The sequence below is a fragment of the Corvus brachyrhynchos genome, unplaced genomic scaffold, assembly GCF_000691975.1.
Source record: "Corvus brachyrhynchos isolate BGI_N302 unplaced genomic scaffold, ASM69197v1 scaffold103, whole genome shotgun sequence".
NCBI classification, from domain to species: Eukaryota; Metazoa; Chordata; class Aves; order Passeriformes; family Corvidae; genus Corvus; species Corvus brachyrhynchos.
This window is the reverse complement of record NW_008237436.1, coordinates 971123-984017: the sequence shown is the minus strand read 5'-3', so window position 1 is coordinate 984017 and position 12895 is coordinate 971123. Positions and strand designations below refer to the sequence as shown.

General features: G+C 37.2%; 1 protein-coding gene across 1 annotated transcript in view; it reads left to right on the top strand.

The window, feature by feature from the left end:
* The window catches only part of NHLRC3 (NHL repeat containing 3), an 8262-nt gene extending 805 nt beyond the window's left edge, over nt 1-7457 (top strand). The window contains exons 2-6 of the mRNA XM_008631412.2: nt 279-426; nt 906-1106; nt 2246-2337; nt 4195-4307; nt 4786-7457. Coding sequence (XP_008629634.2) covers nt 279-426; nt 906-1106; nt 2246-2337; nt 4195-4307; nt 4786-5014 — 783 coding nt within the window. The 3' untranslated portion in view covers nt 5015-7457. The remainder of the gene's footprint in view (nt 1-278; nt 427-905; nt 1107-2245; nt 2338-4194; nt 4308-4785) is intronic.
* Nucleotides 7458-12895: the final 5438 nt, after the last annotated feature.

The window sequence follows — 12895 nt, the reverse complement described above, 5'->3', positions numbered from 1 at the left end:
CAAACCGAAGACCAAGATAGCTGCAGGCACCCGGCTGCTCTGAAAGCTGGACTCTGTGATGTAAGGTTAAAGTCTAGACTGACTGGAAGGTTTCTAATGCTAAATTTAGACTCTTAACTCTTTTTCCTTTTCTAGCTGGAAAAAGAGTTCTGGTGGACAATGACATCCGGAGATTCTTACGGTTCAGGAAACATTGCAAAAACTTCACAAAGAGGAATTTTAAATGATAAGATTACTTACTTAATGTGTTTTCTTTAGAACTTTTTTTGCCTTTTCAGCGGGGAGACAATGTGCCTAAGGTACTTGTATTCTCAGAAGAAGGCTATTTTCTTCACGCCTGGAATGATACAGTTGAAATGCCTCATGGTATCTTTGTATGGAACACTGCAACTGGAAGTTCAGTATGGATCACAGATGTTGGAACAGGTATGCATGGTGGTGATATGAGAAATATTAGGTGGGGAAGAAAATGTAGTACTGCAGATTTTGCTTTAAACAACTCACTTATTTAGGTCTTTCACACAATTCTGAGACAGATTTGTGCTTTTCTTGCCAGGAACAAACTTCTTGGGTGCTGCACAAAATAGTCTGAAGTTTCTTGAGTTGTGCTGTGTGTTTGCTTACAGCTGCTGAGCTCAGTCAGCACTCTCTCTGCTGCCCAGAAGTATCAGGGAAAAAAGCCTTCTGGCTAGACCTAGGTTTAGTGGTCCTGATACAATGGATGAATATTGTTGTAGCCTGTGGATTTACTAACCCACTGTTGTAATCTCATTATAGAGTTTTGTCTGTTAGATGTATTAATACCACTTCTGAGTATATTTTCTTTTTCAATCTCTCCAGTCAGTTTTAATACTTACATTTTGTTTTGTTGAGACATTGTTGCATTTTTTTTTTCCTTGATTCAGGGAAATACGGACACACAGTGAAACAGTATAGTCCTTTGGGTAAACTTATGCAGGTCTTGGGCACACCGGGTAATGCTGGTTCAAGTTTGATTCCCCTGCAATTTGATCAGCCAGCAGAGATCTTTGTGGAGGAAACTGGAGAAATCTATGTTGTTGATGGAGATGGAGGAATGAACAACAGATTGCTCAAACTATCAGATGGTATGGAAAAATGAACTGTTGCAGTAGTTGACCACTGAAAACTGCATTTGAAATAACACGGCTTGGGAAAACATTTAAGCAAATACTAGGCAGAACTGTCATTTAACTTTAGTTTCAAGACCTTAATGAATCAAATCCTGTTTTATTGCTTGTCACTTCCGAAGAACTCTTCTAGTCATTTGTGAGAAGAGGCTGAGTGTGTGACTTTGTTCAGTCTCCAAGAAAGAAAGCTAAGGGGGATTCTTATTGCTGTCTTCAAGTCAGTAAAAGGAGGCTATAGAGAACACAGAACCACATGTTTCTTGGAGATACACAGTGAAGAATGAGGAACACTGAGCAAAAGATTCAAGAGGGGTGAATTTCAATTTAATTTTTGTTAGAAAACATTCAGAGTAAGAGTGGTCAGACAGTTAATGACAGGGTGGCCCCAAAGATGGTTTGCACTCTCCATTCCTTTAGATGTGGTGAAAAGCTGATGAGTTATGAGCAACCTGATCTAACTTCAGAGTTGGATATTTTTATCGAGGCTAGTCCTGCTTTGAGGAGCAGGTTGGACTAGGCAGTGTCTGGAGGACTTTTATACTTAAATAGTTCTGTGATTCTAATTAGCTCGCTCATACTCCTCATTTAGGGCAGTGACTAAGGAGTCTGCACATGTCACAGCTGGAATAAGTGGAGGAGCTCCTGTTTCTCTGTTGTGCTATCATAAAGCAGATAGTGTCCTAATACATAGTTTGCAAAATGGTAAATTGTTAAAAGTAATAACTTCAGGTAACAAATGTTAAAAATCAGTTTAGGAAACAATAGCATAATCAGCCATCCTATTTTTTTCCTTTTTTTTTTATTTTAAATTCAGTGCTTAACAAAACCTTGGGTTATGGCCCTGTGTATCAGTTGCTACATTTCTGTAACCATAATCCTGAAACCACTAATAACAATCCAGTAGTCACTGTAATAGTCATGTTTTTTCTCAGATTTATGTATTGGGAGTACTGTGTTTAAACAGTTTGGAAATTTCCCCTTTTACAAATTACACAAAGTAACTTTGCAAGAGAATGACTTAAAAGCTGGTTTATTTGTTGTTTTCTCACAGTTTGTTTTTTTTTTTACATTTATTTTTCATGGTGCTCACTGTTTAGACTACAAAGAGATATGGCTGACTGGAACAAATGGGAGCGGCATTGGTCAGTTCAAGATTCCTCACAGTGTAACACTGGATGCATTTGGACGGGTAAAGAGTAAAGGAATTTTTTTATTTCATCTTTCAACAGACTTATTTATATGTACTTGGACAAAACAAAATGTATTTCTTTTTTATTTAAGCTGTTGGGATCTGTGTTGCTTTATGGGGTTACAGTTTTTGGTGTGATAGTCATGAGCTGAAGTTTCATACTGCAGGTTCTATGGAAGCAGCTGACTCCAAGGTTAACACAAGGATCCTGACCACTTACACTGTCAATGTCCATGCAACAACAGACTGCTTCTCCTGCAGTTTGTAACAGGTTGCCATTGTGAGACTACAGGAGAACTGTGTTCTCTAATAAATAAAAGCACTTCTGTTTCTTCATGTAGAAGCAGCAGCTTGCTTGGGCCATTCTTACCTTGACTAACAGCTCTTCTGCCATGGGAAAGAGCATACCAAAGGATCAAGTCCAGCTGTAAATACCTATGCATTGACGTACAGCCCAGAAAACTGGGCTGTGAATGTGTGTGGGATGAATGATAAGAGCTAGAAACATTGGCTCTACTCTTCTTGTTTTTGTGTGGTTGCTTTCTCTCTCCTACTGGCTGCCTGTGTAGTTGATCCTAAAACTTGTACACAGAAGAAACATATAAAGACGATCCTGCTAGATGACAAAGTGGTGGTCTGTTATCCTCAATCGCTACACTTCAGGGGGCTTTAATTTCATACTTGGAAATTCCAAGTAAGCTTTAGGTGATAGTAAGGCTCTAGCTAGGTTATGAACATTACTGTCTTTTACATGCAGCTCAAGGCATTCCAAGAGTCTGCTTTTGCCAGGTGTTAATTGTAGCCTGGCTTTTGCTCTGGCAGTCCTAGAGAAGAATTATGCAGTTGCTTCTTAATCTGTTTCAGGGCAAATAAGATTGCTTCACTAGAACTCCACTGGTTGAAGCTAATTCTGCTGATGCTGTCTGAATCAGAATAAGAAGTGTATATCAAAATCAATTCTCTGCCAAAACTGGCAGAGTGGGAGAAAAAACAGGAGGAATATGGTCACTTTCTGCTGCAGGGTAACTGTGAGTTTATTCATTCAAAGACAGCGACTGGGATGAGCTGTGATTTTACTGCCAACGTAGTGTTGATCATCAGTTCAGGTTGAGAAATAATTGTTAATTCATAAGAAAGCTAAGAGAATGCTGTAGTAGTGTTTCATTTAACAATAGTCATGAAAGATCTAAGGTTATGTTTATTGCTCCCTTTTTGGTGATACCCCAGAAAAGTTACAAAGTTTACATACCAGACTGATGAGTTGTCAACAACTAAAACTTCAGTGATTGTTGTACAAAAAATGCCTTCACTAGAACTGTCTAGTGGTATTCCTAGCTTGCAAAGTTTGTGAACCCAGTTAACACAGGGTGGGACAGAGACAAAACTGGTTAGACAAAACCAGCTAAACATGCTCTAAGTGTTTAAATTGCTCAGTATTTGCAGTAGTATTAGGCATATCAAGAGTGTTTGCAGATCATGATCATGAAATGAGACTACCACTGGAAAAACAAATGCAGGTGACAGACCTTTAGACAGATCTTCAGAATTTTATAGGTGGAAATATGTCTTCATTGTGGGGATAAAAATCCTATAAAATATATCCATATAGCCACAAAAATGAAGAGAAGGCACTGATTTCTCTGTTAAAGTAGTATAAAATAATTTGTGTATGTTAGCTACAGGCCAGTTTTAGTTTATATCTGGAAGTCAGATTTTCTAATTTAGTTTTGAGTGGGAAGGTATACATTCTTCCAGGTACATTCTTCCATTTTTACTACAGGGAACTTTGCTCTTGTAAGAAACAAATGCATTTAATTTGTTCTATTTGTTGACAGCCATGATTTTTCTTTTTAACAGGTATGGGTTGCAGACAGAGACAACAAGAGAATCCAAGTTTTTGATAAAGTCACAGGAGAATGGCTTGGGTCTTGGAGTGGCTGTTTTTCAGAAGATGGACCCTATTCTGTCAGGTATTGTTGAACAGTTCTAGAAGCATGCAGTTGCATAAATAAGGTGTACTCTTACTGATGAATTAAAATGTTGATATTTAATGCCTGCTGGCAAGGAGTTAACTAACCAGTGTAGTAAGGTGCTGGGTGTCCTAACATATGCAAAGATCTGCACAATTGCACCTTGACCAGGAAATTCTGGCTTTTAACAAGCCCTGTGGATTTGAGTGCAGGCTTGGGAGCTTCACTTCAAAGTTGTTATGATATTAACCTTACTGTTACACCTTCTACAGGAATAAAGATTTTCTTGAACGAGTTTTCTGTAGCATAATGTGTCTCAATTAGCAGCCATATGAAGAGCAAGGCTTACAAGTTAATTCTCAATGTCACATTGCATTTTTCACTCAGTCCTCAAAACTGACTTTAAAGAGGTTTTTTTTGTGTTAAAATGAGATGTCATATGGAGTTCATTGTTCAAAAATATGTTTGTCTTTCACAGGTTTACTGCTGATTACAAATACCTGATTGTAGCTCAGCTGAACATCAACCGGTTGGCAATCTTGGCAGCACCTCCAGTTGGCTCCATTGGGGACTGTGTCATGGTCCACAGTGTCCAGCTGGCTGATGAAACCAAACCACACCTTGTGGATGTAGACATGAGGTCTGGAGCAGTCTATGTTGCAGAGATTGGAGCCCAGCAAGTACAAAAATACGTGCCCTTAAGCTGATGGTTTCCCACAACTGCCATGGCACAAGCTGTGCGTCATACAAAACCTATGACCACATTTCCGTGAGTTCTTTATAGCTGGTGTTTCCTTAGACAAGCACAGAACTACACAAGTGCTCCCAGAACTCTAGAGCTAAGACTCTGTCCTAGCTGTTCTGGAGAAATACTTGATCTTGAGCTGTTACTTGTTTAAGTAATGATATGGTGGCTTTTACTTTTGTTGCAACTGTAAAATGATAAGCATTTTCATTTTATTATTATTTTTACAAACACTTATTATTTTTACAAACACAACTGTTGATCTTAAATGCATGGAGTCAACTTGGGGCTCCTCTGCATAGACTGTGTTGTTAAATGGTCAGAAATGTCTGAAAGAAGTTTCATAAATTATTTCCTGGGAGAAGAGCACTTCATTTCAATGTTTCTTCACTTTTCTTTTTTTACTGTTCAACACAGAATATAAGGATGTGTCACAATGTTAAATTAGATGCTGCTGGATATTGGTGTCAGTACTGATACTGGCATCTGCCTCAGGTGGTTAATGACGTAAGTATTGAAATCTGTTTTCAGCTCTAGCTAAAGCCATAAAGTCTGTAATAAGCTTGAGCTAAATTGATATTAGACACTTCAAACTAAATTAAAAGTATGTGCACAGCAGCCAAGTACTGATTCTTAACTAAATCAATTCTTAACCTTATTTGATTTATATCAGCATGAGTTTTCTGTTCCATAAGATTTCATAGGGGAACATACTGAGGTTCAAGTCATGTAAGTTCCTCAAGAAAAACAAATTGCAATTTGCTAGGAAAGTCTTAATAAGCAGTAGGGACTGGGAGACATATGATTTTCTTCTGGCTTAATTGAAGCTCTGTCAGTTAACAGCAAAGCATCTGTTTTAATTTATTTCCAGAACTCAGACTTCATCAACTCCACTAATGTCTAGAGTTAAGTTTCTTACACTATATTATAGCAGATGTCTCTAAGCTCTGTCCTAAAAAATCCTGCTTCTCCATTCCCAGACCAGAAGGATTCTGCTTTCTTTACATGTTGCTACAAGATTTTAAGTTCACTTTATAGCATAGAGGGAGCCAAGTATGGGGAAAATGGGATGGGGAAGATGGCATGGCAGAAATGAGACAGTGGATAACTGATCACCATGGTAAAACTGTGGATCCACATTCCAATCCACATTCCATATTTTCTAGCTCTTCAAAACACTTGAGATGATTTTTGCTGTTTCCACACACTTATTCTGCTGTGTGGATTATTTTAATGCTAATTGCCAGCTAAGAGAGGCAATTTTTTTTCTACTTTCTTAGAAAGGGAATATGGGAAATAGAATTGTACTGATGGGAAATACCCATTTCAGTGAATGTTATCAAAAGCAAATGCTACTTAATTTGGTAGGTGCCAACCTATGATCACAGTTTGTGAGTCAGTAGATGGAAAATCTGTCCAGAAAAGTCAGATTCATACCTTCTCTGGAAAGTAATTCAGCTGTGGAACCTGACTGCCTGATTTCAGTGCTATTTGAGATTAATGCACTAAATGTGAATGCTTTGTTGTTGGCTACATCCACAACAATAAAACCAGATCCCACCTGGAGCTGTCCTCACTCAAGCCTTAGAAGCAGAACTTCAAGGTTATCCACTAGCAAATATGGTCCATCACTTGTGTGGTCTTGAATGGGAGCTAGTAAGCAATATTTATTTGCTGAAAAAGTAGCAGTACTTCCTCTAGACCATGTGGATATGTCCACACAGTGTGTTGTCTGGCTCTTCTAGCTAGTTTTTGACCAGCTCAGGGATCTCTGCTCTCTGTGCAATTTAGCTATTTCTTGTCTACACAAGGTGGATTTATTTTATAAAATTTTACTGTGATGATATGATATTTGAACATATCTTGATGGTATAGGGGGTCCAGGCATACCCATCTCTCTTCACTACATCCTCTCCTTATTTATTTTCCCTTTGTCACATCCATTTGAAAGTAGAACTACAAGCTCTCTGGGAATATGTTTTTGTGTTCAGTAAAGCAATATAGTGCACTTTTGGATGTTGACAAATAACTTACATGTACAAGTTTCCGTTTGCTGCGTGGATCTGCTCTCAACTCTTTTTCATGAGCCTGTGTAGCCTCAAGAAATTGGGATCATCCATCCAGTTTTGTCTGGCTTTACTGAAATAGGCCAAGGTGCCAAAATGTGCCTTGCCACCAGGCATTAGGGTGTCTGTGATAACAAGGGACAAGGGATGCTTATTATTAATAATTATAAGATGCTTAGACTCTGGTTTATCTCTGTATCTATGACCAGACTGAGAAAATGATTTTGTGCACTAACTTGCTATTTCTCTGAATGTTTTCTTATGTATCACCTTGATACTGATCTCTGAAAAAATGCATAGTAGGAGAATTTGTTAAAATAAATTGAGAATTTCCCATTATTAAAGTCTTGGGTGCTTTATTTCTGTTCTAATATAATTACATTCCACTGTAGTGGATTACTCTTCTAAATACAGGGCCCTAGGCACTTAAATAAGGTATTAATTAATTTCTGATAATTTAAATTACATTTAAATGTAATCTAAAATTCCATGTTATCTTTATGCATCACTATTTCTGTGGCCAGTCTCTTTTGCATTCTAATTTATGTATCAACACAGACACTTAAATATCTCTCATATGTTTCCCTCTGAGTAATTAGTAAAATGGAATAATGAGTTACATAAGTGCCAAGTTTAAAAAAAAATATTTAAACTGTATACACCCTTATGATGCTAGTAGGGAAATTAAAAAGAAACTAACAAAACACTCCTTATACCAAATCAAGTTTTACTTTCAGAAAGGATTTACTGAGCAATTCATCTAGTTTTTAGAAGACCAAGAAGGGTTCTCTATGGATTAGAAATACTTGCACAAGAAAAAAAGTAACATACTGCAGTGTTAACTAGACAAGAGAGAAATCTAAGGTGATTGCTAGAAGTGCCCAGAAATGTAATTTTAGGTATTAAGTGCCAGCTTTAAAGTGTGAGCAGTAATCACTGGAGTATTCAAGTAATGGAAATAGAATTACCCTCTATTTTGTTGTCTCCAATTCTGCAGGCCTTTTTTTTTAATGATACTTTTCTCTGAGTAAGTACCTAGATGTTAACTGGATGATGTTTCCAGGATGTAAGACCAGATCACACAGTCCTCTCTCTTCACAGAACCATAGAATGATTTGGGTTGGAAAAGACCTTTAAGATCATCTGGCTCCAACTTATTATTAATAAGATGCTTAGACTCTGGTTTATCTCTGTATCTATGACCAGACTGAGAAAATGATTTTGTGCACTAACTTGCTATTTCTCTGAATGTTTTCTTATGTATCACCTTGATACTGATCTCTGAAAAAATGCATAGTAGGAGAATTTGTTAAAATAAATTGAGAATTTCCCATTATTAAAGTCTTGGGTGCTTTATTTCTGTTCTAATATAATTACATTCCACTGTAATGGATTACTCTTCTAAATACAGGGCCCTAGGCACTTAAATAAGGTATTAATTAATTTCTGATAATTTAAATTACATTTAAATGTAATCTAAAATTCCATGTTATCTTTATGCATCACTATTTCTGTGGCCAGTCTCTTTTGCATTCTAATTTATGTATCAACACAGACACTTAAATATCTCTCATATGTTTCCCTCTGAGTAATTAGTAAAATGGAATAATGAGTTACATAAGTGCCAAGTTTAAAAAAAAATATTTAAACTGTATACACCCTTATGATGCTAGTAGGGAAATTAAAAAGAAACTAACAAAACACTCCTTATACCAAATCAAGTTTTACTTTCAGAAAGGATTTACTGAGCAATTCATCTAGTTTTTAGAAGACCAAGAAGGGTTCTCTATGGATTAGAAATACTTGCACAAGAAAAAAAGTAACATACTGCAGTGTTAACTAGACAAGAGAGAAATCTAAGGTGATTGCTAGAAGTGCCCAGAAATGTAATTTTAGGTATTAAGTGCCAGCTTTAAAGTGTGAGCAGTAATCACTGGAGTATTCAAGTAATGGAAATAGAATTACCCTCTATTTTGTTGTCTCCAATTCTGCAGGCCTTTTTTTTTAATGATACTTTTCTCTGAGTAAGTACCTAGATGTTAACTGGATGATGTTTCCAGGATGTAAGACCAGATCACACAGTCCTCTCTCTTCACAGAACCATAGAATGATTTGGGTTGGAAAAGACCTTTAAGATCATCTGGCTCCAACCCCCCTGCCATGGGCAGGGAACTTGCCACTGGATCACGTTGCTCAGATCATCCAGCCACACCTTGAGCACTTCCAGGGATGGGGTATCCACAACTTCATTGGGGAACTTGTGCCAGTGCCTCATTATTCATGATTTTTTTGTGATGCTCAACAGCCTTTTTTTGTGTGTGTGTTTGTGCTCTCATTATCATCAGAAACAATATTTGGCCAAACCAAAAAAAGCCTGAGTCAGGTTTGTGCTGTGCAAGATCAGTTTAGTGAGGCTGAACACCTCAGTAAAACCTGAAGGGAATGGTACAAAAGTATGTCCGTGGCTCTGTTCATTGCTTGAAGTTCACTGCCTCTGTAAGTTCGCTTCCTTACAGTGGTTATTAACCTTTTTGAAGCATTAAGTAGTCAGTTATCTTAGCTGGCACTTAAGTTTCTTAACAATTTGTATCCTGAGAAGCCTTCTCAAGCCATCCATCACCCAGCAGTGTTTGCAATCACTCAAGTTGCCTGTATCCAACGTAAGAGGGCACCAAACCCCTGCTGATGCTGGGGGGACTCCGTGTGAAGACAGACCTAACAGTTGGTGCTTCCTAAATGCTTTAATAAGTCAACAAAGATAATGAATTGCTCCAGACTTCCTTTCTCTTTTCAAAATAGACTGCTTTAAGCATAAGCTGATCACAGAATCATAGTAATTTTGGCTTATTATTGCTGGATTTATGTCCATCTTTTATTTCCATATTTTTCGTAGGAAAAAAAAAAATCAGTAATTCACAGTCCAGAGACAACTGGATATCGTGAATTGATTCTTGTAGTCCTTACATCCTTGGTTTCAGTGGAATTACTACTGATATGTTGCTTTGGAAACATAATAATTTATAATAGTATAACTGTAGCAGCATAATTATACCATGAGAGCAATGCCAAGCTAAGCTTACTTAATCTCATTCACCAATTTTATTCTACCCCTCCTTTCTCAGCCTGTGTTTAAAAAAAATCTTGCTCTGGTTTTGTATTACTATTTTATTCTACTCCTTTGGGAGATTGCATCTGCAAAACTTGTGTTTTCCAGCAGTTGCCATAAAAAGGTTAGAACAAAGACTTTTCTTCAGGTAAATGATTCAATATATTTGAGTCTTTCAGTGTTCATAAAACATCAAAGTCATGTTGCTTATATGAAATTTTAAAGTAGGAACATATTAATTTATGCACACAGGATGATTTGTTACTGCATTAAAGCCAAAGTAACACTGATACAAATGCGATATGGGATAGACATACTTTATCATAGTATCACATTTTGAGTCTGAGGAAACTACATGTAATTGTGTCACTGGATCTGCAAAACAGAGGTGAAGAATACTGCCCAGTTACAGCAAGAACAAGCCTGGTAATTCACTCTCAGCTATGGTGGGATCTCTTACAAACAAATTAATAACTGAACTCCTGAATAACTAAAGTCTATGTATTTAAATTCTTCTTAGTAGTCAATAAACATCATTATGAAGGGGAGGCTTTATTCTGGATTAATTTGTCTTCAACATCCTGTGTTCTGTTTTCAGGTAGCTTAGAGATTTAATATGGCAGGTTTTTTTTCTTATCACCCATAGAGTCATTTACAGATGATGACAGAGTCATCTCTTGCTCTGCTCCTTATCTAAACTGTGTAGATTGGAAAACTTGACTTGCAATGGAAAACTGATAATACTTTAATTTCAAAATGTTTTCATAGCACTTTTTAATGAAAAAAAACAATCCAGAAGAATGTTTCCTGTGCGACAGGAAGTCTGGATATTAGAACTGCCAGCACTAAACCTATCTGTGTGCTGTATGGGAGTAATACTATCTCCCCATGATTTGATGAGGCTGAATTTGTTCCTGCTACTAGCTCTCAGTATAGTACTGTCCCTGACAGTTGTCAAAGAATTTGGGTGACTGTGTGGTCAAGGTGTAAATGTGGAAGAATAGACCAGAATGGATACAGAGATTTTTATCTCTATTTGCTGTTGACATGCTTAGCAAACTTTTCATGCTGTTAACAATTTTTGACAGGATCTTAATCAGAAGATCTGGCTGAATTTAAGTGTTAGTAAATGGCTTATTGAAACACTCTGATAAGTTACTAGCAGGTGGTCAGTTCATTAACGTCATTAAGTATTTTCATGAGATTTCTGAAATACTAACTTGTGCTTAGAAGTGCATAAGTATCAGAGGAGAGAAAAAAATGGCAAATATGGTTCAAGGAAAGAAAAAAATTCTACCACACACACACAAACAAACAAAAAAAACCCCACCACACCTGTGTGTGAGATTTCTGTAGAGGTTCAAAAGAATTGATGACTGTACCTTGCCAATTGACATAAACCATAATGAAAGAGTAGATGTATTGGATACACAACCATGAAATCTATTACAGGTCTTTGGAAGAATCTCTGAGCATTTATGTCAGAATGATCTGGCTAATAAAGTTTACTTAAATCTTAAAAGGGCTTTTAGCAACATCTCATGCCTAGTGTCCAATTGTGTGAAATGAGAAAGAAGGGATAATTATGGAAGACTAATTAAAATATTATAAATGAAGTTAAAAACTAGTTCTGTGCTGGTCAATGTATTGATTAATGTTCTGGAAATGAATTTGGGAAGTCAGGGACAGAATTTACTGACAATACTAAGCTACTCAGGCTTGAGAGTAAAGACAAAAGCTGCAAAGAGTTGCAGAAGGATATCATGAGATTGAATGACTGGGCAATAAAATAGCAAAAGAAATGTAACACTGATAAATATAAAATCAGGTACAATTAGTAAAAAGAAGTCCAATTTTATACATTGTGATAGCTTTAATATATACTGCCATTCAGGAAATTATTCCAGCTCATAAAAGATGATTCTATGAAAATATCAGCTTCTGGACTCAGCAGCAGGAAACAAAGAGAATAATGGACGGTACTAGGAAAGTACCAGCTGATCAAACAGAAAGCTTTGCAATGCAACGTGAATTCCTAGTGCATGCTCATTTGGAACAGTACAGGCAATTCTGCCTCTTCTTCCCCCTTCTAATCTCAGGAAGGCTAAAGCAGAATTAGAAATAGTAGAGCAGGGGTAGAAAAGTCTGTAAAAAATCCTTGGCTGTATGCAGTTACTGTGTGGGGCATCATTGGCATTTCACCACGTAAGGCCTCTGTGTGAACTTGCCTTTTCCCTATAGCTGCTGCTGTAAACTGGTTTGGCTTCAGAACTCAGTGAGGATGTACAGACTCCTGGCATGCCACAGTGGGGTGGAGGATACAGATGGGCAGAGACACATGGTGTCTGTTATGCAGGAGAGGAAGGTACCTAGGTAGGTACTCTTACCTTGAAAGGAAGGTAAGAGTTTGCAAATATCTAAGATTTTTAGTGGTGAAGGTACTTTATGAAGAGGACATACAGTCACAAACTCAGTTCATTTCTCTTACTGAAAATCAAAAGTTGCAGCAAAGAGACCAGAGTTGCCCTCATTCCAGTCTGATCACCTTTAATGTTCCTCCCAAGGGTCATGCTCTCGCTGCCTGTGCCACCTGTCCACTGTCCCAAAGATGAAAAGCATTATACTCTCTGCATCAGGTACTAAAATATAAAAAAATAATAAATTTTTTGGT